The following is a 27,687-nucleotide window of genomic DNA, read 5'->3' as shown; positions in this document are numbered from 1 at the left end:
TGTTTACCAAGCTACAGTAAACTATCTGTGCATTCTTAGGTCGTTACAAATACAAGATAAAATGCACTTGCTTCAACTCGTTCATTAAAGTATGAGCTAATACATTCTATCTTGTATTTGCCATAGGTTAAAAACATGTTCAAAATCAGTCACTGTGGTTCAGCTGACACAAAGCTGTTTCTTAAGGCAGATTAGTTCTGTTGCATATTTGAGCCCTCTGCCAATGAAGCCACTCAATTTAGAGAAATACTTTTGCCCAAATCAAATGTTCGGAAACATTTAACCTTCAAATAACCTTGAGGGGAAAAAAGCTAGTGTTCAGAAGTAGTCAGCCTAGACTTAGGAAGGGGAAATAATGCTGAAAAAACTAACCTCACAATGCTCTACGGTGAGAAGACTAGCTTGGTAGATGGGGTTATGCAAGGCATATATTTATCACTAGGTTAGTTAGGCTTTTGACTCTGTCCCCCATAATGTAAGAAAAAGCCTTTTTTTTTCATACCATGTGGGTTATCAAACACTGGAACATGCTGCCCAGAGGGATAGCGGAGTCTCTATCCTTGGAGGTATTCAAACCCACTGGACACAGCCTTGAACAACATGCTCTTGCTGACCACTTTGAGCAAGGAGGGGTAGACCAGACGTTCTCCAGACATCCTTACCAGCCTCAACTTTCTATGAAATCTAAGACTTCTTACTAGTGTTTAATATTTGTCTGTCCTATTTTTAAATATGGATATGTTTTAAACTATACATTTCCTTAATTTTCCCAAAACTATAAAGAGAAATAAAACAAAATTTTTAAAGAACATCCCTAAAGCACCTTCTTCTAAAAGAACTTCTACACTTGGTTCTGATCCAGTACTAGAAAGACATAACTGGAATACAAAAACCAAAGAACATTTTAAAAGGTGAGCTTCTGGACAGCAGCAGGGCAAATACACTGTTAGACATCACATTCTACTGAAACTTCCTTGTTTTGCAAAAGTATAGAACAGAGAGAAGCAAGACAATTCCAGGCAGACTTTTCTACAGCGGCAGAACACATTCTGGTGCATCTGTGCACATCCAGAAACACAGCATCAGGAAGCTACCTTATCACCCACAAAAGTGGAAATGGATGTCAGATCAATTTTGAGCTTCCTCAAAATGATCATACAGGCCAGAATACCAAGTAGTATGGATAACTCTGACACGTGGCATTCATGCATACTTTTGCCTAGTGGAAAACATGAAATTTGAAATGTCTTCCTCTTTCTCCATCCTGTGAGCACTCTTCCTATTCCTATTTCCTTATAAACTGAGTTTAAACTAGGTGCATCTCAGATGGTTAATCTTTTGAGGCATAAACCTACTAGAATTCTAGACTTTCATTAAGTTCTGTGAAGCACTGATACTCAATTCTAAAGATATGCCAAAGTAGTCTTAAAACACTCCAACCTTTACTTGTAAAAGATACAAAGAAATGCTTTGCCTACAGCAGAGAAATGATACTCATCTTCCCCACATATGCTAACTATTAACCTGTCCAAATGTTTTCCACATCTTGTTGGTAAGCAACAACACAAATAAATCAAATAAATCATTCCTCCCAGCCTTTTTCTCCTTTTTTTTATTTTTTTGACTAGCGAATCAGTGCAGCCCACATCACACAAGATGCAACTACACACCTCAACTGGGGCAGTCATCTCTGGCAGCTCCCATTCTCTGGCGGCTGTCAGAGCCAACAGCTTTCTCAGCCAGCCTGCCACTCTTCCCAGTTCACCCGCCTTCCAGACCGCCCACGCAACCCCCCATCAGTCTTGCACTGTATCCTAACCTATCCAGTCCCACCCAGTACAACCATAAGAATGGCCCTTGGGAGCATCAGAGTTCCAAGACAGCCTTTAGCTTTGCATTACAATGAAGTAAGAGAACATAAACAACTGGTTATCATCTCAGCTTTGTAGCTTCTTAAACAATCATCTGATCATGCTACAACCGTACAGCTGACCATCAAGGCCCTGACCTAAATCTGTTTGCTCTTTCGTTTCCTCCCTTATGCACATCTTTACCACCTTCTGCTTTGCTTCTCCTAACATTAAAATTTTTTCACCTTTGTTTTCACCTAAAGTTAAAATCTTTGCAGATGTTTAAACTGGAATGAAACTAGAGTATTTATAACTAAATGAAAAAGAATCCTAAATATGAAAGTTTGAGGCAGAATTATTAGTCAAAGATGAACAGTGAAAAAGCAAGACCCAAACTAAAACTTCTCAGATTTTAAACTCCCAAGAGAGAGAAAGACATCCTGAGGGGCCAAAACATGAGCTGCCATTCTAGGTCAGGCAGTAGCACATAGCATCCCAGCAAGACTCTCACACAAACCAGCAGGCAGCAATATTCAAGGCAAAGTTCCCATGGCAAGTGTTTGAACCAACCATGGATGCAGCAGTATGGCAACCAAGGAAAAGGTTCTCAGGTAAGCAAGCCACAAGCTCAAGACCATCTACATTAATATCAAACACCATCAGGCAATACACTGGTGTTGGCTGATCATTAGGCAGCGTAAATCATGGTGTCAAAGCTGAAAGACTGCAATCTTCATCAGTGCACAAAGACAAGATCAGCAGTAATGCCTGCTAGTGCTCTCATCCAAAAGTAAATACAGTTCTAACCAGAATCCGGGGCCAAGCTGAAAACCTGTGGTCTAGAGACACCCTGCCAGGTCATTGACAGGGTGGAAAGGAGAAGAGGGTTGAGTTTAGTTCTGCCAATTGCCTTCTTCATTTGCTTTTTATTACAAGCAGCTGCCATTTTCATTAGTCTTTTTACTTCCTCACTAATTCTTTCAGTGGCCTAACAGCAATGTCCATTCAAACAGTAGGCCTGGACTCAGATACTGATACAGAATCATAAGATAATTTCAGCTAGAAAGGACCTCTGAAGGTCACCTGGTCCAACCCCTGGGCTCAAAGCAGGACCAACTAGATCATTACAAACACAGTTACATTTGCTCCAGCTCTTCCCCAAATCTCAGACACGCAATATTCCCTGCATTCCTATGGGAGTTTTGCTGTTGCTTTTAAATCACGCTGCTGGTCTCTTGGGGAGCAGCTGCAGTATACCATTTCAGCCAGGACAGCAGTATGCTAGCCCAGCATGCTGGCTCCAGCCCTGCCAGTTTCTACTAAGCAAATGTCAGTAAAACAGTAACAAAACAACCCCGAAACAACAGCATCGCTACCCCTTTACATGCAGGCTCTTCACCCGGTTCTAAGAGGAAATATCTAGTTTGACTTCTACTACCCATTTGTATGGATTGAGAGTTCTATCAGATGTTCAGGTGGCAGAACTGTAGTCCAGGTATAAATACAGCAGGAAAGAGCTGCTTTCCCACTGCTACATTAGGCACCATCACCCATGCACAGGTATCAAACTGATTGATCTATACTCCTGGGAAAGGGAGGAGCATCACAAACTGCAGGAAGACAATTATTAAGTCTATGCATATAGACTTCATTTTCCATATGACTTATGAGGTACCTACAATTTAAGCCTTTTTAGCTTCTTCCTCCTTCTTCCACCCTCCAATAAGATAAACACAAGGGACCAGAAAAAAAAAAGAATCTTTATTGCACCAAATCTCTTTTGTTCTTCTGTTTTTCACAAGGAATGTATTTCAGGGCCTTTAGTCCCTCCCTTCTCTTTATTAAGGTCATCTTAATTAACTCCAGTGTCTAGTTCAGCTACTGTTAGGTATCTCCTTCAATTTATATTTAGTTTCCACCCAAAATATTCTGAATCATTCAAGAGTTATGTTGTAGGAGTGTAAAAATTACCAGAATGCTATAACCTAACTCACAGAAGATATGTAGGAAGGGCCTATCTGCATGTATGGAAAGTAGTGAGTGAGCTTATAGTCATTTAGTTTTAACTAAGATTTTGGCTTCTCTTGAATTGCATTTGCTTTCTCCTGAAAAGCCTCTTATACATAAATACAACAACATATTAATTTAACAGGAGTAAAGAAGCACCACAGCAAAACTGCTTTGCCCATTTTGAACTGCTGGGAACCATTTGTCCTGCACCAGCATTCTAGTATCCTGTCAGACCTACTGCTCATCCCAATCAATCAATCCACCCCCAAGATGCAAAATTCCAGCTGTACAATGAGAACAACCTTAGAGGTGGATATAGGAAAGCAAGCAATCATTTAAACATCATTGATTTTTCATAAATAAATTTTTCAGCACTGTATGCATCCGGTATTATGAAACAAATCTTAGAGGTATCGGGCACTTTACAACATCTAGAAAGATTTTTAAAAACATACTGCTTGAGCAAATAAATAGGTTTAGCAGAAAGGATGCTTGAAAGGGGTCGGAATCTTAATACATTTTCAAGCTCTGTCATTAGTCTACAACCTGCTGTATGACCTCAGACAGCTATTTTGCTTTAGCTTCCCTTCATGTAAAGTAAGCTGTAACATACAGATGAAAAGTATTTTGAAGTTTAGCATGCATTTAGAAACTTCTATCACTAACACACTGACATTTGTTGAAAGCTTGCCACAGCCACTTCATCCACCAATACGTTTTGCAGTTTTTCTTCCTATTCACAGAATCCTAAAACCACACAAGGGTGTTGCTGTGTACAGCAAGTTTAAAAAACAAGATTTGCTTTAAAAGAAGAAAAAGGTTTGGGGTTTTTTTGCTAATTTTAAAGATGTTTTTGTAAAAAAAAAAAAATTAGAGGTAATACGTGTAATTTTCCAAGGGCTAAGGCCAAAAAATTACATCATGTCATTTTAGAAGATATTTTGGAACTCTCTTTTAATATACCAATATTCTTAGGTATGATTTATTTAGAAATGCATAATCTCTTTGAATTTTATGAGCATATGTCAACACGAGATTTAGCTAGACCAATTAAGGAGTATGAGTTTTCATTAGGCTTTTGTTATGGGAATTGTTAAACTAGCTTCAGCAAGAATATGTTTCTAGTCTGCAAGATCCATCTCATCACACAAGGTCCCAAGGTCATCAAGGCTCCTTTCAGAGGCGACGGCGCATGAGAGATAAGGACAGAAAATGCTACGAGGAACCGCATGATAACTCTCCCTAGAAAAACAGCGTCGATACAGGAAGCAGCTTTCCACCACCGCGCTCGCTTCTAAACAGCCATTTTACTTCACTACATCCTTCCCCACAGCCAGCCTTCATTTTGTGTTCCTGGCTGGCTGCGCGGTTCCAGGCTGACAGCCTGGCGAGGGTACCGGGGGCGCGCTCAGGTGGAGGTGAGATGCCTCCCAGCCTCGCCGGGTGCCGAGCGAGCCGTTCCGGTGCCAGGGTCGGGGGAGGGAGGCTTCCCGCCTCCCCCCGTTTTTGAAAGTAAATGAAGGCGCCGCTCCCAATGGCGGGGGAGGGGGGAGCTTGGCTCCCTCCTCCTCCCGGGAGCCCGGCTCCTCCTGGAGAGGCAGGGGAGCCCGGGGACCCCTCTCCTGGCAGGTCGGCCCTGCTATCGTCCCTCCCCCCGGGCGGGCAGTGCCGTGTGTCCCGTCCCTCCCCCCGGGCGGGCGGGCTGGCTGTGCTGTCTCTCCCCCCGGCAGGCCGTGCGAGAGCGGCGGGGCGGGCACTCACCGCTCCGGCAGAGTGAGAGGCAGCGGCGGCGGCGGCGGCCTCATCCTCCTCCGGCGACGGCGGGCCGATCTTGCTGCAGGTGGCCGCCAGCAGAGCGAGCGGTGACGGCTGCGCGTCCTACCCACAATGGGCGGGTTCAGGGAGAGAAGGGGGGTGGCGGTTAGTGCGGGACAGCGACCGGGCTCCTCGCAGACGCGCACACAGGAAGCGGCGGCGGCACCGGCTCCGCACCCGCTCACAACGTGTCACCCGGGGGGGGGGGGGGGGGAAGGGGCCCGGCCGGGCCTGCGCTCACCTGGGGGGCGGCCGCCCCGGCGGAGGCCGAGGCGGCGCCGTTGCCGTGCTGGAGATATTCGCTGTGGCTGCTGCTGTCCACGTCTAAGGCAGCCATTTCCTCTTGTTTCACGGGCTTCTCGGGAGCTGCGGGCACAGCGGGGAGGGGGAGGGGAGAGTCACTGACGGGAGTGATCACCCCCCTCCCTCTCCCTCCCTCCCTTCCTCCCTCCCTCTCCCCCCCCCTAACCCCAGCGCTCCCCCCGCCCTCCCGCACGGAGCCCTCCTCCTCCTCCTCCTCCTCCTCCCCGTGCTGCTGCCCCTGCCCCTCTTCTCCCTCCTCCCCCTGCTCCTCCTGCTGCTGCTCTCAGTGCCGCTCTCGCCTCGCTCGCACACGGACGCTCCGGGGCCGGAGCGGGGACGCGCAGGGCCGGAGCAGGAGCGGGGAGCCCCCGGGGCGGCTCGGTCGGTGCGTACGTACCGGTCATGGTGTGAGTGCGAGCGGCCGGCTGGCTGGCTGGCTGGGCGGGAGGCAGGCAGGCTGGCTGGCTGGCTCGCACACAGGCCCTGCTGGCTGGGGCTAGGCGGCTGCCGCCGGGGACATGCTTATTGTGCTCACGGCGGGCTGAAGCGGCGGCGGCGGCCCGAGCCTACTCCGGGTTTTTTTTCCTATTTTGATTGACGGTGCGGGAAAGCCGAAAGGTGGGGCTTGCCGCGGGAGAGGGGGCCCGGCCGACACCGCCGCCCGCCCGCCCGCCTGCCAGCCCGGAACTCCCGCCCACGCCCGCGCGCGCGCGCACCCTCATTGGCTGCGCCGCGCCGCCGCCGCCGCTCGCACGGGCCGCCCGGGCTGCCAGTCACCCGCCGGGGGCGGGGGGGGCGCCCCATGCCGGGGCGGCTTCCTGTTTGCCAGGGCTGGTGCGGGGAACAATGAGCGGGACCCGCCGGGAGCCCGCGGCCCGCGCCGGCCCGGGACCCGCCGCCCCGGGAGGCGGCCCTGCCGCCGCGCTCCCCTGACAGCGCCGAGCCCGCCCGCCCGCAGGGGTCAGCGCATAGACACAGCTGCGTGGCGGTGGCGCTATCCCCCCGCCCCCCCCCCCTCCCCGCGCCCCCGCCGCTCTTGTGCCCGGGGGGCGCCGGGCCAGGGCTGCGATCTTTCGAAGTGTCCCCGCCGGGGTTGTCACTCACGGCTGGCGACAGCCGCGGCTCTGAGGCGGCGGCCGAGCACCGCCCGGCCGACACAGCGCCGCCGCGTTTTGTCCCTCCGGCGCTAAGATGTCGGCGCGCCGTACCCAGGGGAGCCGGTCCGCCCGGGCGGACCCTGCCCGGAGACTGCCGCTGGCCGCCCCCCTGCCGGACGGAGCGTCCGGGTCAGCGCCGGCCGCAGCCCGAGAGCAGCGCCCGCCTCAGCGGGGCCGCTCCGCCGTGCCGCCGTTGCATAAGCGCTGTGGCGGGCTCGCACCTGCCTGACCCGGGCGGGGGAACCTAAAACCTTCGCTGTCTCTAATGCAGAGCAAAACCCGCCCAGGATAATGCCGCGAGTTAGATCTTAACGTGACACGACTTCCCAGCGGGAGTACCTGCCCTGAGCTGGGCAGCCGAACCTTGGCACGGATCGAGCATTTGTGCCAGGAGGCTTTATTTTGATCATGTTAAGGAGAATTAGTAAGATTTCCCTTAACGTCAGGCTGGTCTGTGTCTCATGTTATGCAACACAAAGGAAACTGGGAGCTCTCTGATTGTTAAACTAAGGCAGGAAATATGTTTAAATTGTTACATAAGTATATGATGATACAGGAATGATTATTAGTGGGGCCTGTTTCTCTGTTACACCATGTAGCTTGTGAAGGGTTCCTGTAAAGGGGAAGAATTTGGGCTTGGCCTTCCGTCCCATTTGAGTGCGTGTGCAGGGTCATAGGAGAGTGTGTAGGTTGAGGCACTGGTTTTGACCCTTAGCTTAGAAATTCTCCCGAATGATGAATTTTTCATGGGTACCTTTAGTGTGGTGTTCCAAGGAGTCTGAATGAGGCCAAAAAACCCTCAAACCTACTTTCCTGTTACAATCTTTAATGTAATTAGAACTGAGGATTACCTAGGAGACACAGTGAGCACAGTCCATATGTCCACAGGTGGGCTGAGTATGTGAAGTTCCAGGCTCCTGAGATAAACTCATAGCAAAGTTAGTAACTTGGAAACCCAGCAGTATGGTCAGGATTTTCAACAGCCTCTCTGAGCGGAGAATAAACAGTGCTTTTTAATCAGTCCCAGCAGTATGACCTTGCAGTAACTGCCCAAGCTTAGCTTGGACACTATTACAGAACAGGAAAAAACACACTCAGAAATTTGAATTTAATATCTGGAAGTTATGATGGAGGAAGATTGAAGTATTTTGCTGTCAGTGGAAGATTGTTCTTACTGTGTGATGTTTAGTCTTATTTCTAACCAATTTACTTTTGCTGGTATGTTGAGAGTACCTTCAGGTGACTTAATAGTAAGTTGTAAATTAATCCCAAAGCTTTTTGTCACAATTTATTTTTTCAAGGTAGTTAAAAAAACCCCAGCCAAATACTTCTGTTTGTTAAATGTCTGTATTTGTTTACATAGTCACTTGTAACTCTACTTTAGAATCAGTTGTTGGTAAGATAGATAACACAGCCATAAGGAAGAAGGTTTTTTTGCAATTTGTATTTTTTATTTTAATAAGAAGCAAAAGTAACTTGGAAAAGAAGTCAGGGTTTTTTTAAACAGTGTCAGAAATAATTTTTAGCCAGTGAAAGCTAATATACACAACATCTAAAAATGCATCAGTATACATACATAAGGACATTTCAGTAAAAAATGAAAATGCAAAATTACCTGACCATTGTAGTATTTAAAAAAAAAAAGTCTTCTGCAACTAGTATAGAACTTGCAGTTTGTTTGGCAATATCAGAAGTTGCTAGTGAAACATATGAGAGTCTGTCATCCTGGAACCAGAACTATTAGTGGTTACTTTAGACTTTCAGTAACTGAGGTGTTCCTTTAAAGACTGATGTGTAAGAGAAATAATTCCTGTTCATATGCTTTGAAGGGGAAAATGATGTTAAAAACCTGCTATTTAGCAGGGTATTGCCAAATACTGTCAATGGCATTTTGCTTTAGGAAGATTGTGTTGTCTAGGACTTAATCTAAATATGAAAGTTGTTCTTTCTTCTACAGCTGGGTGCATGTTGAGAGCTGTCTGACTTAAGTGGGATGTTGTCAATAGAGTAGTTTACCTACATGGATCTGATTGCAGGCCTGGGACATAACTGCAGTGCTTTAAGACAGAAAGATTTGAAGTACCAGTAATGGGATTGATTTTATATATAAAAGTTTTTCAGTGCAATAAAACTCAGATGTAATTAGGCTTAACACTAGTGGAGGACCATCTTTTTCTAGTCAAGTATCTAAAATTAAGGGGTACACTCTTATGGTATTACTAAATTCATATAAAGAACTAAACCAGAATATTAACAGACTATTTAAAAAGTAGACAAAAAACTCAAGATAAATTACAAGAAAGTTGTAAAAAAAGATCTGCTATTATGAAAAAGAGGTGTAAAGAGACTCAGAATTGTTAAATAGAAACTGGCTGGTAATAGAAATCACGTGTGTCTATTTACCACTTCCCAGTGGAGATTAAGAACACATGAGAAGAAAAATAAGTTTAAAAAAAAAGACATTATTTGTAGGGTTTTCTGCTTATCGATATAGTAGCATTAAGACACTCGCTAGAAAAATCCTGGATACATGAGGGAGATGCTGGTATCAAAACTGGACACCTGAGTTCCTGTAGGTGCTGGTCTTTCTTGGAGAGTTAGCACTGTGACAGTATCCCCAGAGCCTGAGCTCTATGCCCAATTGGAGGAGACATTGTTTTCTCTTTTTTGAGATTGCCCACCAGATGTACTGTACCCAGATGTGATCCAAATAAACTAACCATGACCAGTTTACTCTTAAAGAGCCTTGCCTCTTTAAGCCCTTGCCTCCTGCTTCCAGGCTGTTCCTGGTTAACTGCAGGTCCTGGGATGAATTAATTCTCGATCAATTTGCTGAAAATGGTGTGTTGTAATTTGAGCTGTGTAGATACAGAGAAAGTAATACTGCTCTATAAATAATAAGAATACCTCTACCAGATACCAAAATGCAGCAGTTTCAAAACTAAGATGCAGCCTTTGGGGTAAGTAGCAATATAATGTGGGAGAGGAAACAATGTCTACCAGCTTCTGATGAAACTTGAGAGAAGGTTTTGACAGATGAAATCAGATCCAACTTGGAAAGAACTGTAAAACTTAATACCTACCCTGTATTTCAGTTGTAAGCTCAATGCTGTATTTGTCCATTGTAACTTGTACCTCACTGGTGTAAGTCTTGGAGCTCAGTCTCTGTGTGACACAGTACAAATTCAGAAGGAAGTGCACTGTCTAGCACAACTCCCATCCCGCGCAGTGTCTGCTATACTTGGAAATAGCTTTTCTGTCTCTATAGTCCTTTGAAACTTTGGACCTATGGCATGTTATTTCTGTCTTTAGTGGTCCCTTCTACTGGTAACCCTGCACTTCTTTAAAGGAACGCATTATTGAAGGATTGTTGGTATGTGGTCCAGTTCAGTTTTCACAGTTGTGGTACTCCATTCCTCTGCAGAGTGGTGGTTTTGCCATGCTGAAGCCTAGAATGCAACAGGACAAGATGGACAGGAATGCATTCTGCTGTGACAGAATGTAATGCCAGGAAAACTCAGGCTCAGGTCACTTTAGTTTGAAAGGGTAGGTCTGAAATGCCTTTGAAGAATTAGGAGGGATTCCATTCAACAATCTACCTTAAAACGTGTCCTTTACTGGAAGGACAACTAGCAGGATTATCTGTAAATCTCATACCTCAGAAAATAACTAGAACACGAAAAAATCTAACCATTCAGGAAAGGTATATCTTTTTGAATCTGAGGTACCTTCTTCTGTTTCAGTAATCTGTCTAAAATTTTAGTAGAATCTGGAAAGCCATGTTTTCTAAGTGCTAAACATCTACATGGTACTACAAAACCCAAGATAATTACAAGGTTTTGAATCAGACTTCTTAAACTTCGTAGAATTCAACTTCATTCTGAATTTCAGCCTTCATTTGCAATTTGTTTAAGTCTTACCAGACAAGAACAAGAGTGTAGCTATCAGTCCTAGATACTGCACTCTTAATTTCTACATCCTGTATGGGTCCATTTGCTTAAGAATATTGGGTCATCTTTCCATAGGGCCACAGGCAGGACTGACAGGAAGTTGACCTGTGAGGTTTAGTGAGTCAGCATATAGTAGTTGAGATAGTTGCATGACTTGAGTTCATCAAATAGAGAAAGGAGCCCTTGCCTAGTATAAAACCAGCAGTGGTTCGAGAAAACTGTTGGCTGGCATTGTGTCATCATCCTCCAGAAAGCACCTCCCTATTCTGACATGAGTGACTACAAGAACACAAATTCTGCAGGGGGGGAGCAGGCTGTAGCAGTAGGTTTGGTCTACCCAGAAGCTGAGCCAACCTAATAGCTCATGGACATCGCCATAAGAAAACAAATCCTGCAAAAATACTGCTTCCCATATTGCAAGCTATATTGAGTCAAACTAGACACTGTGAGCAACAGAGCTCCATGGGTGGGAGCAGAGGAGGAGACGTAAGGCTCCCTTCAGCAGCTGCAAGTAGATTAATTCAGGGTGTCAAGCTTGCTGGACAACACAGGAGTTTGCTTTTGGCTATGTTTTGTGTAAAGTGTCTTGTCCGTAGCCCAGGATTCCAAGCCTTTAGAGGAGCACAAATGGTACCTGAGAGCATGTGAAATATCAAGGCATTTGTATAGTCTGCTGCATAAGTGTGATGGTATCCAAGTGTAACTGTATGGAAGACAAATAATAGGTGGTGAAATTGGATTTTAGGAGAGCATGTTTTCTGTTTTAAATGGGGAAGCAATTCTAAAAATACTGGTCTCTGCTTGAAACAACTCCACTACAGAAAGGTCAAAGAGAAATCTGTGGTACCTGGGTCCAGCTGTTAGCAGGGGAAACACTTGATTCCACTGGTCTGCTCCCACTCAGTAGAAGCTGTTGATGGGATAAAGGCAGGCCTAGCAAACTCATGGGCAGCACAGCAGCCACAGCAGGAACGTGCCAGCTCCAGGCTCTTCATGCACTTCACTGGAGGTCTGAAACATGCTGCCTGGTAAGAGGAAGAAACTGTAAATAAGTAGCCCAACAACCCAGTCTGGGCACAAATCTAAAGGCTGTGACTCTTCACCGACACAGATGACTGATCTTCAAGGAATGGGGGCAACAGAAAGTCTGTCCAAGCTCCACATGCACCAGTATGTGAGGACAGACCTCTGGAACATTGTTTTCAACCTAGTCATTGTATTTATGAATATTTTTGAGTAATTGGGACAAAATAAGTCACGTTCCTTTTTAGTCAGAAATTCTTCCTTGTTTGTTATAGCTGTAACTCTCCCCAGGTGATGTATTTTTTGTATACTTTGCAAATTTTCAAATTCTCGGGAGACATTTAATATTTGACTGGTAAACAGGTTCTGTTCTTAATAATGTTAGAGAAAACTATTTCTGCTGGTTTTTCTTTCTTGTGTTAAACTATATCACTACAATAGGGAACAAAGTTTGGTGTTATTGCACAAGGGGTTTTTTTCCCCATTAATTTCATTATCTTGGTTTTAGTTGTGTAAAGAAAGAAATAAAGAGTATTTAGTTAAATCTTCCTTGTAAAATATGTGCGGTTTTTATTCAACTGGCAGCAAAGTCCATCTAAGTAAGAATTTTTTTCATTAACAGTATTTCTTTCTTACAAAGATGGAACAAAGTCATCTACTCTCCCGCCCCTTTGGGAAGGGGCACCAGGAAGAAGCAGATCAGTACATAGCTGAAAACTATGTAGCAGGCTAATCCTTTTTTCATTTCATTGCTCTTAAATGAGAAATACATGTCCTTTTTTTCAAGCTTCCTAAAAGTTACTGCCTTTGGGCCCCATCATTATCCTGTTTGTTTATGCTTAATTCCTGCCCTTCAAGGTCATCACAACAGATAAAATATAATTATAGAAATAATTGGGGGAAAAATTGTAGATCCTTCAGGTAAGGTTAGGAAAATTGTTCAGAGGAAGAGGCCGCATAACCATGACTTGCAGAATCAGTAATACAGCATCTAAGGATCTTCCTCCATAACCCATCACAAAATTGGAATGGAAGTAAATAAATAGACACATAGATAAAAGTATAAAGCCACCCGAATGGAAAAAAAAGTCTTGTGTATTTCTTGTCTTGTGTAATTCTTTCTCAAAATTTGGCATTTTATTTTTAATAGCACTGATATAAAAGTAGGCCAGTGAAATGAAAGAGACTAGCAAATTATATACATGCACATATGTTTGCTGAAAAATTGAAAACATAATAGCAGGAGTTACACATTCTGAAAGGAAATACTTCTGGAGGGAAGAAGTGACTTGCTTTTATGAATCTCAGTCTGAATTCCCATTCCCGAAACAAAAGCAAGCAGGACTCCGTGGCTCCCTCGAGGAGAAGGAAGTCTGGGGCTATAGTCCAAACCACATCCCGTGCTTTCTCTGGCAAGTCTCAGCTCCAGCAGCCAGAAGGCCACAGTGTGGTCTGAACAGTGAGAGATCAAATGAATGTAAGGTCATTTGGAAACATGTATGACAGTTTTGAATTCTTACATATCTTCAGGTGAGGGAGGGTTTTTTTTCTTAGGGGAAAAAAAAATCCCTGCCACGATCTTTGAAAAAGGAGTTGTGGGTAGCAGCCTACAGCAGAGGGCTGGACAGGAGATGGTATTACATGAGAACCTTCCCTGAGAGGTGTCTGATGCAAGGAATAACCTGACCTCTCAGGGATTCTCAGCATTTTGTTTTAATTGGTGCTAGGGGATTACACACAGCCCGTGTCATCTTGACTTGGGGGCTTAAATGCCCCCAGGGTGCCTGGTCTGCTCTCCCTGTGAAGAACCCCAGTTTCTGAAGAGAGTTCTGGCATGTTCAGAGTGGCATATAAAACTTCTGTGGTCTTTCCTAGCAGCATCAATTGTATTAGAGTAGACAAAACCATTAAGAGGCACAGAACAAACTAGGTTTGTGCCTTTCTACTCACTAACTTTGAAAGAGGTGGAAAGGTCTAGGGTTTATTTCACATTTTTCTGTGTCTACATATTTCTGCAAAGTCAAAATATAAAATTTGGACAAGACCTTGGTAACAGATGCATTCCCCTTAGCTCTTACCATCCTGCATTACCACAGGTAATACTCAAACTTCATCACAAATACCAAGGAAGAGAAAGCCGAGTGAGATATGAAATTCCAGTTCTGGTCATAGAAGAAAATTGTTTAGGGGGAGGGGGGAAGTTACTAATTAAAATTTATCTAAGAAATGCCTCAGTTAAAGAATCATCAATCTGTTTCAGCTTAAGTCTGAAAGAGGCACATTTGAGGCTGAAAATGATAATTAACACACTCATGGTGCTGACTTAAAACACCAGTGGATGCTTTTTAACTGCTAATTAACCTCTGGCTTCTATAAACATCCTTAAAAAATGCACATCTTTATCACCTTTATTGCAGCTCACTAGTAATCATATACTTTACTTCTCAAACGATGCTGCAGATCATTCCTGGTCCTTTTGACCTGTTTCAATTTCCAAATTACTGCACAACCTTCCCAGTCTAATGACACTTGCAAACATCTGCACGTGCTGCAGGTGTCCTTCCTATTCCTAAAAATTAATTAACAAAAGTTAATTATTTTTTAATGTATTGTTTCTCTCTCTTGTGTCAATTAATATTTGAGTTATTGAAGTGGATCATTGCTATTAGTTTGTTTTCACAAAGTTGGAAAATTCAAACTCCACTATCATCTTAATTACTTACAAATGAAGGATAAAATTCCTTCTTTTCTGTGGCAGAGCTCCAAAAGACATAATGGAGACGGGATGCCGTGGCAAGCCTTCGTTCCCTGTGCATTCCTCCAGTCTCAGCAGGACCACTCTGGCCCCGGAGGCAAAGCGTGCATGCCGTGCACAAGCATGACTGCAATTCCAGGACACAGAGCCCACTATATATTTTACTTTTTAATAGTAGTGCCAGATTTTCAGCAACACACCTTACATTTAAGCAAAGTGGTAATTGAGTATTCTGTCTGCTGCATAAAAACCAGAATTAGTTCATTCTCCTTTTCCTCTCCCAAAGAAGTAGTATTGCAATACTTTTTTCCCTAGCCTGGATTCCTACAGAAATTAAAAGGGGGTTGAGATCGTTATCTCTTCATATGTATAATAAATCTCTGTGTGTGTGTACGCACGTGTGCACACATAGGTGCAGGTACACACTTGCATGTTGTGCAAGAGAGAAGGAACAAGAACAAACAGTAGCCAATTTTAACCACATCTGACAGAACAATAAAAGGCTGAAAATGCTACATTTCTATACATTTCATAAGAACAAGCTGCTAAGTAAAAGGGGACCCACCAAAGTTTGAGTTAAACCCTTATTAAACACCAAGAAAGCTGTGAAGATGGAAAGATGTTATGAATACCCACCCACAGGAAAAGCTGCAGTCAGAGCTTCCAGCTGTACAGACCTAGGAGAATCCAAACAAAATTTGCCAAAGGGAAACCAAGCCCCATCAGATCTGCCCCTCACAGGTCCGTGCTGGATTTCTAATCCATCGCTATCCAGCTTTGCATAGTCCACTTTTGCCCTTTAACTTTGGGGGGAAAAAAGACTGGGTTTTTTTCCCCCAGATTTCTCAAACCTGATGAGCTGAAACCCAGCATGAAAGAAAGGACCAGATTTTGTTCTTAAAGACCCCATGGGATACCCTCACAAGAATCTACATATGCAGCACACTAGACAAAGAGAAAACAGCATCTTCTGGGTCACAGCGGACTAGAGATAAAATTCATGCCCTGGCAGCCTGGAGTTTGATCTTAAGGTAGCAGGAACCAGTGCTGGTGAAAAGCCTCTCCTCCCACTTTCTCCATCTGTCCATGGGTCTAACCATTCTTAAAAGTTTGGTGAGGGGCACACATCTTGAGCCTCTAAATGTTCCTGGTTGCTCTGTAATACAGCTGTGGTAACCGTGCAGAAGACACAGCTGAAGGAAGTTAAGTCAGGGTTCTTGGCATTGCTCACCCTTGTCAGTGCAGTGTAGGGCCCTCGGCTCTGCTGGTCTGCCAGAGACACTCCTGCCAGTGTCCTGCCAGTGTCACACCCCTCTGGCACCTAAATCCTAAAAGGAAATTCAGAGAGGTCCAAGCCCAGTATCAATGGACACACAATCTTCAAGATACCCCTTAGCCACTACAGTGCTTGTCTCAGTCACATTTCTCCCTCTTCATAGCTTGGGAGTGTTTGACAAGGTTTGTTTACTTCACCCCAGGGTTGTGTGTTCATCACCTGTCAGCAACACATCTAGTGACAAGCTCTGGCACTCCCAACATTCACAATCCCCTCTAGATGACTGCCTGACATTTTATGTTCTAGTCACAGTAACTCAGCTTTCATCTATCTCTCTCTTCTGCACTGTATACGTCAGACCCTCCTTTGCTAAGCATGCTTACATCTCTAAAAATACAGTCCAGGAACTTTCTATTCTTCATACTGTGTAACAAGGAAACTTGTCTCTCCAGCTCAGCAATCTCACTTGTAGGTGCTGAAGTAATCAGTGCACCTAGGCTGCCTTGGATGCCTGTGGCCATATCTAGCAGTGCTCTGATTCACTGTCCTTCATACCCCACACGAAGGAAAGATAATTAAAGGATTCAGCAGCCAAATTCTGCTATTCCCCTCTTTTCCCCAAAAAGATTAACTCCCGAAAAACAGAGGTGCCCATTCTTGTCACAGGGTGACAAAAGGTAAGTATGTAGCATAGTTATTCTTGCTGCTACATGTTTGTGATCTTATCCTGAGATTTTTTAATGAACTTTTTTTTTAAGCTTTTGTTGCTACGAGAATAATAATGACCTAGCAAGGCAATAAGAATCTCCAAGGCTTGGAGCAATAAAGTCTTCTAAACTCTTAACTACTCTAAACTCTTACAGTCATCTAAACTAGCTACCTTTTGCAATTTTATGGGAATATAAATACCCATTCTATTCAGTACGTTATACCTGCCATTCCCTGTTTTTTCTAATCTGAAATAAACCAGGTGAGTAGCCTTCTTTTTGTGCTTTGTCATTCATTACTTAAAGATATAGGGAAGAAGTTAAAGCGTGTTTGTTAAATAAGTAAATATTTAACAAGTTGACTCCGATTTTAACAGTCTAAGGGAAACAGTGTTATAAAACCTTAGAAAGTTGGCAGTACTCATTGTTTTTTTACATGACACTCAAGTTCATCATTGGAGCCATTTTATTTCCTGGATGAATTACACCATTTCTATAGTAGGACAATTCAACATAAACATCTATAATAAAATAAGTCAATTAAATCGGCAAGTTATTTCTAGTCCAGAGGGAGAGAGCTGCCTTTTTCTTATTTACTGTTCCCTAAAGAGTTAAGGCCCCAGAGCAGTAGGATTCTGCAGAAACTCAAAGCTAAACACACACTTGATTTCTGAGATTCTGGGACCCAGACCCTTGCAGTTCTGTTGTAATTCACATCTGGAAGTCAGCAAACATTTCCTTATTCCCATGATTTTCAGGCAATGGAGGAGGCAGGCTGGGAAGCAGATATCTAAAGGCCACAGGAAAAAAAAATAGAACAAAACTGAAAACCCACAACAAGTTTTAGGGGTTTACAAATTATCTGTGAAACTTTGTAATCTGCCCCCAAACTTTCCATGGGGAGAAGAAACTTATTGGTCAAAGTCAGAATAAAGGACCTCAAATTTTGGCTTCAGTAAACTGTGAGTTAGATACCACTTTTATCAAATAGAAATCAATAGGAATTAAAGTATGTTAAGGGTTTCGGGGCGGAGAGGCAGCCACTCTCTCATCAAAAATGAGTGGCAACCAACATGTCAGTGAGCTGATGGTCCTTTCTCCCATTTCCTCATTGGGTTGTCCACCATTTATCCACATTTGCTACGTGGTCATCAGTACGAGGGTTATAAACAGAGACTTCACAGAGAACAGAAGTGGCTGTATCCTAAGAGAAAAAGCCTCACCCTGCCCAGTATCTTGTGTTTAATTCAACTCCCCATTCCAACCTGTGCCAGACCATTTAGGGTATATTAACCAAGTCTGAGAACTCCCAACTAGTGACTACGCAAAGTAATTTCATTGCTGCAGCTAATCTACAAAGACAAATATTTTTGTGTTTACACTGTGAGAAACAAAATATCCTTATCTATCAATAAAAAACATTTGCTCTTTGTTGGATACCAACACTGTTCAACTCCAAAACTGTTTGAAATCCTGCCTTGTTTCTAATCTAACTCAGCGGTGCCCATAATAGAAGGAAATCAGAGAACTCCCTCTGATACCACTCTACCTCTCTGCTTGAGGACTCAAACCATTGAGGATGTTCTCCTCATAAAATCTTTTTTGATCGTGGAAGAGATTATCCCCATTTCACAGACATGGGTGAGATGTGCAAGAGCATCAAGAGCCTTGCCAGAGGTTACATGTGAAGTCTCACAGCAAAACCAAGAAATAAATTCCCATTTTTTTAAATCCCAGTCCATCCTCCATTTCACCATCTTTCTATCTCAAAGAAGAATGGCTCAACATTCTTCCTTGTCCTCTCTTCTGACTAAGAATCTAATTTGACTAGTTCTGTTCTTTGGAAAACATTTTTCCTTCCTCTTGTAGATTTTCCACATACCTTCACAGTTTGCAAAGTGCTGCCACACAGCATCGCTTGGCATTCCTGGATGTAGCAGACCAGCTGCAAACACAGCTCCCAAGTTCAACCAGCCCAGGTTCTGCCTGTACCATGCACCTGTAGTTATGCAGAAGGAGAACAACTTGAGGCATTAATGGTGAGAGAGGCTCTGAATTCAGCAGCATCTCAGTGTCCTCTTGGGTACCTCAAAGCCTGAGCCTGAAATCCTGCAAAGCCCCCACAGATCCTGCTGTTGCCTGGACCATGCTCTCTGCTTTGGACCACTTTGCACATGCTTGCATGTATGAAGTGCCTCTTTACAGCCCCATGGCATTAGAGCCAACTTGAGATTTTCAGCCTGGATGTTAATAGAGGCCGTTCCCATCATTTTGTCAGTTAGTCCTACTGTCAAGGTACTGGCTGAAGATAAATTAGATCTGGTTTTCCACCTTTTTATTTAAGGTTGTCCTGTACTTAATAAAACACCAAAACTAATTTTTCCAAGCCCACCACCTCTGCAACATTAGTAGCTGTTTCCTTGTGGGATGGTGCTCCTCTCTCAGTCATTTCTGTATGGTTTTCAAGCCTTGCCACTCACCCATCTAAGCTGTTAGGAAGGAACAGGAATGTCCTATTCTCTCTGACATTTACCTGTATTTTTTTGGAGTAGGAAGAGACCATCGAAGAATATCATGCAGAGTCTCAAGCAGTTCCCAAATTGATTCCTCAAGGCTCAGGCTGGTGAGAGGGCAGCACGACTCAGAGGCACAGCCCAGCAGAATTTGTGGAGAAACCTTTGACCAGCAACATGCTACTTGAAAAGCCTTTCTCCTTCAGACACATTCATGCCTTGAATCACTCACTACCAAATATAGAATGTATTCTTTAAAAGATACTACTTTCCCCACATGAGGTATCTAAAACTGTTGGAAAAAGCAAAGCTGAAAAATACGATACCCCCGGCCATATATGAGACATGATTAAATCAAAATGCCCCCACAGGCTGACCTGGTGGCCATACAGACCTTCCCTTCACTTTTCCCTGGTTGGCATATGAGATACACCCAGGCTCCCAGGGGTGCTGAGGCATTCCCACTCTGCCGGCTGTGTGACGGACCACGCAGGCACGCCTCGCTCCAGCAGCCTGTCCGCATCTAGGATGGGGCATTCAGCAGGATCCTTGTTAATAACAGGAAGATATTAAAAGTAACCAAAACAAAGATGTAACATGCTCTTGTCAAGAGGCACCAGCTGTTTCACAGTTGCTGCTCCCGCTGCCATCTTATCTGGCCATTACAAAAATGGTCTGTCTCAACATTTGGTCTCTGTCACACAGAAAATTGTCAGCTCCTCTCCCAGGGCTCCAGTCCCAGGCACCCAGTGCTCCCTTGGCCCCTGGCTGTTCTGTCCTGTTGCTCTGTGGCTGCTCCTGCAATGCCAGCCCTGCAAGCCATGGGCAAGGCAGCAGCACATGCCTTAGGCACACACTCACTCATAGAAGCCCAGAAAGAGCCATATGTTTTTACATTTGAAGTGCAATCATGATATTAAAAAAAACCAATTTGCATGGTTTACGTAACATATCCTTTAATCAGGAAATGTAGTTCCTAGGAAAAGGTAATGGACGAGTAGGAGAAGGATAAAGTTCCTCCTACTACCTTTTAACCCCTTTCTTGCTGAATATGCTTCCTTTTTCCATCCCAGGAAGCAGACTCTCATTTTAGGGGCAGTTCTTACTCCAGAAAACATTTTAGTTTCCTTCACACAAAGAAGAAGAAAATGTTTCTGATTCAGTGCTTACACTGGGTAGTTGTTTTAGTCCCCAACACTGTGCCCGACAGGACCAGGGCAGTGATTGTCCCCTTGTACTTGACACTGGCCACATCTCAAAATCTGTGTTCAGTCTTGGGCCCCTCACTACAAGAAAGACATTGAGGTGCTGGAGCGTGTCCAAAAAAAGGCAATGAAGATGCTGAAGGGTCTAGAGAGTATGTCCTATGAGGAGCAGCTTGAGGGATCTGGGAGTGTTTAGCCTGGAAAAAAGGAGGCTCAAAGAGGACCTCGTGACTCTGCACTACCGGAAAGGAGAGAGTAGCTGAGTGGGATTCAGCCTCTTCTCCCAAGTAACAAGTAATAGAACAAGAGGAAACAGCTTGAAGTTGCACCAGGGGAGGTTTAGATTGGACATTAGGAAAAATCTCTTCACTGAAAGGGTTATCAAGCATTGAAATAGGCTGCCCAGGGAAGTGGTGGGGGCACCCTCCCTGGAGGGATTTAAAAGCCATATAGATGTGATGCTTAGGGACATGGTTTAGTGGTATACTCGGCAGTGGTGGGTCAATGGCTGGACTTGATGATCTTAAAAAACTTTTTCAACCTAATAATTCTATGAATCTAAAAAAGGAGGAATAACTCTCCCTCTCTGTTTATTTTTCACTTTTACCCAACCTCTCGTCTACTTCCCCTGTGGCTGATCTCATCTCTGTGTTTTTCTCACATACCTTGTGAAATTACTCACTCCATCCATCACCTGTGCAGCTGACATACATTTATTTCCATGCTGAAGTCCCAAATGAGCTCTGTTATGTAGCACAAACCAACCCAAAGTTGCAGTCACCTACCTTGTGTGCCAGCACTGCTTAGACTTCTCTCTCTTCAGGTGTGTCCTTGATGGGTGTTTTGGGCTGATTGAGGCCTTGCTATGGGGGCCCAAACCCCCCAAAGCTGGTGGTCCAAGCTGAACTCATTTGCTCCCACCCAACAGTGCTGCCCTGAATCCCATTAAGGCACAGCATCCACCAGGAAACCATGACCTTGAGCGACTTCCCTCTGCTGCTGCTACATGAAGTGTGAACAGCAAGATCACAAATACCACTCTAATAAGGTATTCTGGATTTTGATACACAATTCCTTGAACATTCAGAGATCCCAGCTCATCTCCAACAGCTTTCAGACTTTCAGTCAATATTTCCCTTGGTGTTTCTTTACCTTGTGCATAAAGACTAACTCTGTATAAGACAGTATTCAGGCCACAACTGAAGGCTACACAAGCAAATGGACCCTTCCTTTGTTGCATAGTGTTTAACCATGGTACAAATTGAGCCATAAGAAAATGACAGCCACTTACTGGAATTAGCACATTTAGAAATAGATTAGGATAGTCATAATAAGAAGATGCAACTGATATACTAGAAAAGCCCATGCTTTGGGTTGTGTGCATCTGATGCAAAATAGCACTGAAATGCTGCAGCACTGGGTGGTCAGGCTGCTTGGTTGAATGAAGGGAAAAACATGGAGTGGAGGAGGCAAAGCAAACTGTCCCCACTCCTCAGGTCAGAGCACGCCAGTTTGCCCACTCTGTTGCTCCACCTGAGCACCTGAACTTGATCACACTTGAACTCCTGGGACATGACTACAAATACATCCCTTAGATGCTAGCCAGCTGATCATTTCTCTTGCAACATTTTGCACATTAATTTTGGTATCCTTTTATTATAAGGCTGATAGAAGCAGTCCAAACATTGAGGAAGCCAGAAGACCCAGCATTCTTCCACGCTGACTTTGCATTCCTAGAAGGTAAATCTAGTTAAGGCAAGTCTTACCCCCCTGCAGGAACTGAAAGAAAACCCCACATTACTCCTAGTTTATATCTTTGATCCTCCAGCTTTACACATGGAACACAGCATGTCTCCCACAGAATTTTGCTGAAGGCTATTTTCCCCTCGTGCTGCTGGTTGGGAGGTACAGTGTGCATCTGTTCCAGCTGCAGGACAACAGCTGGGGGTCAAGAAAATCAGAGGCAGAAGGGGCATCAAAACTATTTTCTCACTCATCACAAAAAAGCAACGGAGGAAAAAAAATCTTTTAAATCCTCTCAAGATGTTTTAATATTAAACATTAAAAATTATACAGATATGATACAAGTCTCTCCTAAATAAACAGGAACTTTACAAGCAGCTATTAGGATACTACGCAGTTTGTAGTAACTCTATTAAAATCCCCAAAATATTTCTGGTCTTCCCTTCTAACCCAGGGGTATACCAAAATGCAAAAAATAATTCTGGTAACAAGAAGACATACAGACAAAATGGTCTTGCAACACTTCCCAAGCTGTGAATAGTAGACATGTATTGGAATCCTCCTTGCTCACAGGCATCATTTGAGCAGCAAACATCAAGTTTAAATATCAGGTCTCATAATAGGAGAGACACTCTACAGCTCTTGTAGGCCATATGCCACTGGGCATCTCCCACCTTGGTCTCAAAGAACTTAAAAAGAAGCAAAGGAAACAACATACCACACTTCATTAATGATCTGTTTCTAGCTGCTCTGAGTAGGAAGTTTCTGAGCATGAACCAATACTAATCTTCCCATTTCAGTGGTGCAAAGAAAAGTAGCTGCTCCAAGCTGGACAGGATTTAATGCTGAACACAGTGCTGACAGATAAGCAGAAGATATAATCAATCTATTTCATTTCTAGAATCAGACAAAGCGTGGGATTCTGGGGGTAGCCTATGCAGGTCTTTCCTTTGCAATGCAAGGCAAGGATCTAAGTGTCTCCTAAGTGAACTCAGCCTTTTGGTGCTGATTTCTTAGCTGCTATACTGGATTAACCACTAGGGACTGCAAAGGAAATTGTCCCATTCTGCTGGAGTCTAGTCAAGCAGGGAGCAGCAGGACTACCAGAGTCATATCCAAGCAGCATGGCAGGGACAGGCACCTCAACAGGGCTGTGCCACAGCCAGTGTCTCAGTGACCAACAGTGATCATCCTATCACGTCTTGTGGTTTCTTACATCCCACCCCAAAGTTCTTGCTTCACTTTCCTGACCCGATATTATCTTTGTGTTCCCTGCATCCCTAGTTATTCTTGGTATTTAGAGAAGTTCTAATTCTCTTCCTTCAGCTTTGTTTATTTTGTTTTCTTATTTTTATCAGTATTTCCACCCAAAGCTACATGCTTTCTCCTGTCCTTTCAACTTGCACACTTGGAACAAACAACCTCTCTGTGAGCTCTGTATTTATCCTTGCACAACCAAGGAGAAGAGAGGCATTGAGTAGAAATGAGAAATAGGGAATGAGGCTGACTTCATTGCAGCTGCTGTGCTGCCTCTGAGCGAGGCTAGTCCTTCCACGTGAGCCTAGAGCCACCTACCTGCTTCATACCAACAGCAGTGACTTCAGCAACCCAAGTGTCTCAAGGCTTTGCTTCCTCCTGCCTAACATTCAGATAGTGGAAGGCACGTGGGACAGAACTCACCCTCTAAAGTAACACCTTCAGTGGATCTTTCCTGAACCCTCTAAAATGCCAAGCGACTGCAGTGTTTGCAACCATTCAGTGCAGAAAATACATGACTCCCTGGGATAACTTGCCACTGTTCCCAGCTCTTCTTTTCCTGAATTCCCATGAATCCTGGTGACCCCAGCATCCCACCCAGCCCAAGCACGGTTCCAGCTGGCGCTCTCCTACTGTGACATTGCACTGGGTCCTGCCAGGAAAGCTCCTGTGTAAGGTCCCAGTAAGGTCCACCATGCTGGTATGGAGGAAGTGGATTCCTGCCTTTGGCTGGCGGCCTCCAAGTGCCCCTCAAAAACCCCAGGGAGATGAATGGGCCTTGTGAACTCTTGCATAAACCTTCCTTGATGTGACTGGAGGGTCAGAGACTTCAGAGAAAAACAGACCAGTCCCTCCTGTCTACCCTTCAGTCAAAGTAGTCTTAGAAATTCTTTTAAGTAACAGCAAGCTATTTTTAAGTGGCTGATGTCTTTCAAACACTGAGTGGTATCACATATTCAGAGAGCCACAGCAAGGTATTTTGTCTTGAAAAAGCTTAATTTCCTGAAGCACGTATCAAAATCCCACCCTATGAATCCCTTCTGTGCAACAGAACTCTCCTAGTTAAAATTCTACACAAGCGTATTTCTTTCCTCCCTGCTCCCTCAGGTACCATTCTCTCTGTGTACACTACAAAAACAACTGTGCCTTTACTAAAATTGAACACAATAGCCAGGTCTTTGTGGAGGATAATTAACAGCCAGCAGTGAATCTTTGTGCTGATTCAATGGGATATGAATGGGTGATGAAAATTCTTCTTTGCTGGAGAGGTAATGGAATATTGTTATGTTTACATATGCTTTTCCTCTTGCATGATAGCATATTTATGGTGTTCATAGTTTAAAGTCAGAAATACGCATACAGATATTCTGTGTTTGTATTCAGGCACTTATGTCTCAACATGTTTGCCTCTCTTTCTGTCATTAACGAAATCCCCGCTCCATCTGCATCTAATCCAAATTCCTCGTGTCCATTCTGAGCAGGATGAGTAGACCTGAGCCTCTCCAGCTGTTCCTAGAGATACGAACGTTCATTTCTGGAATTGAATTTCTACGGTCTTACGTAAACTATCTAGGTTAGCGCCCTCACATGGGATACTTCACAGAGTACTTGGAGGTAAATACAGTGGCATTACACAGTTCTGAAATACATGGATCCCCCAGATTTTTGTGTGCTTTTCATTTCATGATAGAAAACTCCCATGTTGTTCTTTCCTATTGGATAGATAAGTATGTGGGAAAAGCAGCAACTCTCTTTTGAAATACTGCATAAATATCCATTGAGTGTACTCATTCACTACATATATAGTACAGGAATAGCTCTCAACTCTAAGACTAGAAAACAACAGTAAAATAATTGAAATGAAAGCATGGTCTTTCTAAAGTAGAAATACTAATGACCATTGTTAAAAAGGCAAAAGGAAGAAAGTATGTCCAGATATGTTTAAAAAATAATTAGTAAATAAAAATTTATAATAATTATTTAAAAAAAACCAGCTCTCACCTGGCTGCACATTGCAGGTGAACTCCTGCATCACCAGGGCATATCAAGACACTGATGCTTGAGTGCAATGGCCAGACAGGGACGTGCCCAGCTTTGTCACTGCTGTTACCTGGTTTTGCATAGCTAAGCACACAAAAAAAACTTGGGAATGCTGCCAGAAAAGGAGCCTTTTCATCTGACCGTAGGCCTGTGAAATGGATGGAAAAGCAATAACACAATCGCTGGCACATCAACCAGTGTGCCAGGCAGCCGGGCTGGTGTAGGAGTCCTGGCTGGCAAGGGGCCTCAATGGGGAATTTCCCACTGTAGGTCAGGGTTTGCCCAAACTGGAGAGATGGTCGCACCTCACACCAGGGCTCCTTGGAACAGGCCTCACACCATTTCTGCATTTCTGAATAGGTGGGGCTTTTCTTCTCCCCTGGAACCTCAAAATCCCCTTTCAGTCTAGTGAGATACTCACACTGAAGGTGTGTTTCCAAAGTGGAGAACTAAAAAGAGGATGGGGAGTTACTAAAAACATTGCAGCCATTGGCTGCAGACAGCAGCCCTCTAAGGTGACCTCCAAAGGTGCCCTCAGAGCCTCTGACCTCCCCCACCCTTGTATCATATTTTAAAGAAGTCTTGAATTATATTTTTCTTTGAAAACTAACAGGGATATATAAGAGGTTTTATGAGATGGTTTATTTGTTTGTTTTTCTTTTGAAATGTAGGTCCTGTCTCTCCCAGAAGGGATTCTGGCTAACTGGGTAACTAATGAAACAATAATATTGTCTGAGATGGGAGAGTCAAAGTCTGGAGGGGAAACTTTTTGGTTTTGTTTTTAATCTGACTGCTTAGCATTCCTTCTTCCTGGATGATGTCTACTGGAGTTTGCTCATCAACTGTCATTTTGGGGAAAAAAAAAGCTTTTTGTAAAATATTTAAGAGCTCCATTCCTCCTAGCAAAGCCTCCACACTAACACACAGCTGCCAGACCACAGAACAGTGTTTCAGGCAAAACCAGCATTTAGTACTGTGCGCATTTTAGGGGTTAAACAAAGCAAAAAAAGGGAATTTGTCTTTTAAGTATCCATGCACTGCCTTTTTAACCATCATACAAAAGAAAACAATAAAAAGAAAATAAGAATTGCTCTGTAAATCACCTGTGGACAGGAGACATGATGAGTAGGAGAGACATTTAGTTCAGTTGGAGGGATTTCTTCCACGCATCGTATAACATGTGCTCTGTAGTCCCTAGCAAATGTATCCTGCACCGTGGTATAAATGAATGTGAACAGTTTGAACTGCTGGCCAGAAGGGCAAACTCGACAAGTGCTGCACTTGAAGTTATTCATTGCACAGACGAGTTTAAAACGAGTCTGATTCTGCACAGGTGCAAAAAAAGCCAGTCTTTGTACAGGAGGGTTTTTTGACATTAAATTAGTTTCAATAGATGATGATGGAGATGCACATAATGAATTTGTAACTATGGGGAAGCAAAGCATTGCTTCTGACCCAGATAAAATCCGAAGAGCTTTGCTGATGTCCGCTCAGGAGGAGCCCTGCCCGCCCGCCCCTGCTGCCATGGCCCCGCAGCTCCCTGCCTGGGCTGACAGCGCTCCAGCACCTTTCCCAGCTCCAGCAGCCTCGTCACAGCCACAAACACAAACACGGATTACTACACTGAACACGTCAGGCTAAGTCAATAGTTTAATAACCACTATTAAGGCTTTTCCAAATCCATTTAACAACTGTAAATTATTCCAAAATAAAATAGCCTCAGCCAATCAGCTGTATAGTCACTGACCCACAACTATGTGCTTATTTCTCAATTAAGCAAATGTCCACATGCTGGTTGGCTTCAGCTGCTTTTGTGGTTTTGTATGTTGCAAGTTTCCGTATATAAATCCCCGTCCCCCGCCTGAGAGCCTCAGCTATTTCCAACACCAGGTACTGCAGCTTCACCCTCGCTGGAGGCGAGGCAGGTACTGGGATAAACCTCTCCGCTCCAGCCTCCCCTGCCTGACCACCCTGAAGGCCCCGTGCTTACCTGTGCAAGGAAAAGGGTCGCCCACTGGCTCAGGGAGCCATCCCTGAGCTCGCTGGGGCCGAGCGGGGCAGCTACCCTCACCTCTTGGAGCAG

At 44.1% G+C, this 27,687-nt stretch overlaps 1 protein-coding gene and 1 long non-coding RNA gene across 7 annotated transcripts in view; both read right to left on the bottom strand.

Annotated features, from left to right (window-relative positions):
• SP3 (Sp3 transcription factor) overlaps positions 1-6,660 on the bottom strand; it is a 34,380-nt gene extending 27,720 nt beyond the window's left edge. The window contains exons 1-3 of the mRNA XM_048308604.1: positions 6,376-6,660; positions 5,917-6,041; positions 5,622-5,738 (exon numbers count right to left, since the gene is read on the bottom strand). Of these exons, the coding sequence (XP_048164561.1) occupies positions 5,622-5,738; positions 5,917-6,041; positions 6,376-6,382 (249 nt within the window). The 5' untranslated portion in view covers positions 6,383-6,660. The remainder of the gene's footprint in view (positions 1-5,621; positions 5,739-5,916; positions 6,042-6,375) is intronic.
• Positions 6,661-8,435: 1,775 nt separating this feature from the next.
• On the bottom strand, positions 8,436-27,683 carry LOC125328265. 6 transcript variants are annotated; one of them, XR_007204635.1, is made up of 4 exons: positions 27,595-27,683; positions 18,729-19,882; positions 16,095-16,191; positions 8,436-12,110 (listed from the first exon to the last, which is right to left on the bottom strand). It is a non-coding gene; the product is annotated as an uncharacterized LOC125328265 (long non-coding RNA). The 6 variants fall into 6 exon arrangements; XR_007204633.1 differs by lacking the exon at positions 16,095-16,191 and having other exon boundaries at positions 18,729-18,845; positions 19,380-19,882; XR_007204634.1 differs by lacking the exon at positions 16,095-16,191 and having other exon boundaries at positions 18,729-19,522; positions 19,754-19,882.
• Between the last annotated feature and the right edge of the window lie 4 nt (positions 27,684-27,687).

The sequence above is a fragment of the Corvus hawaiiensis genome, chromosome 7, assembly GCF_020740725.1.
Source record: "Corvus hawaiiensis isolate bCorHaw1 chromosome 7, bCorHaw1.pri.cur, whole genome shotgun sequence".
Taxonomy (NCBI): domain Eukaryota; kingdom Metazoa; phylum Chordata; class Aves; order Passeriformes; family Corvidae; genus Corvus; species Corvus hawaiiensis.
The sequence above is the reverse complement of the archived record's forward strand: the minus strand, read 5'-3'. Positions and strand labels throughout refer to the sequence as shown.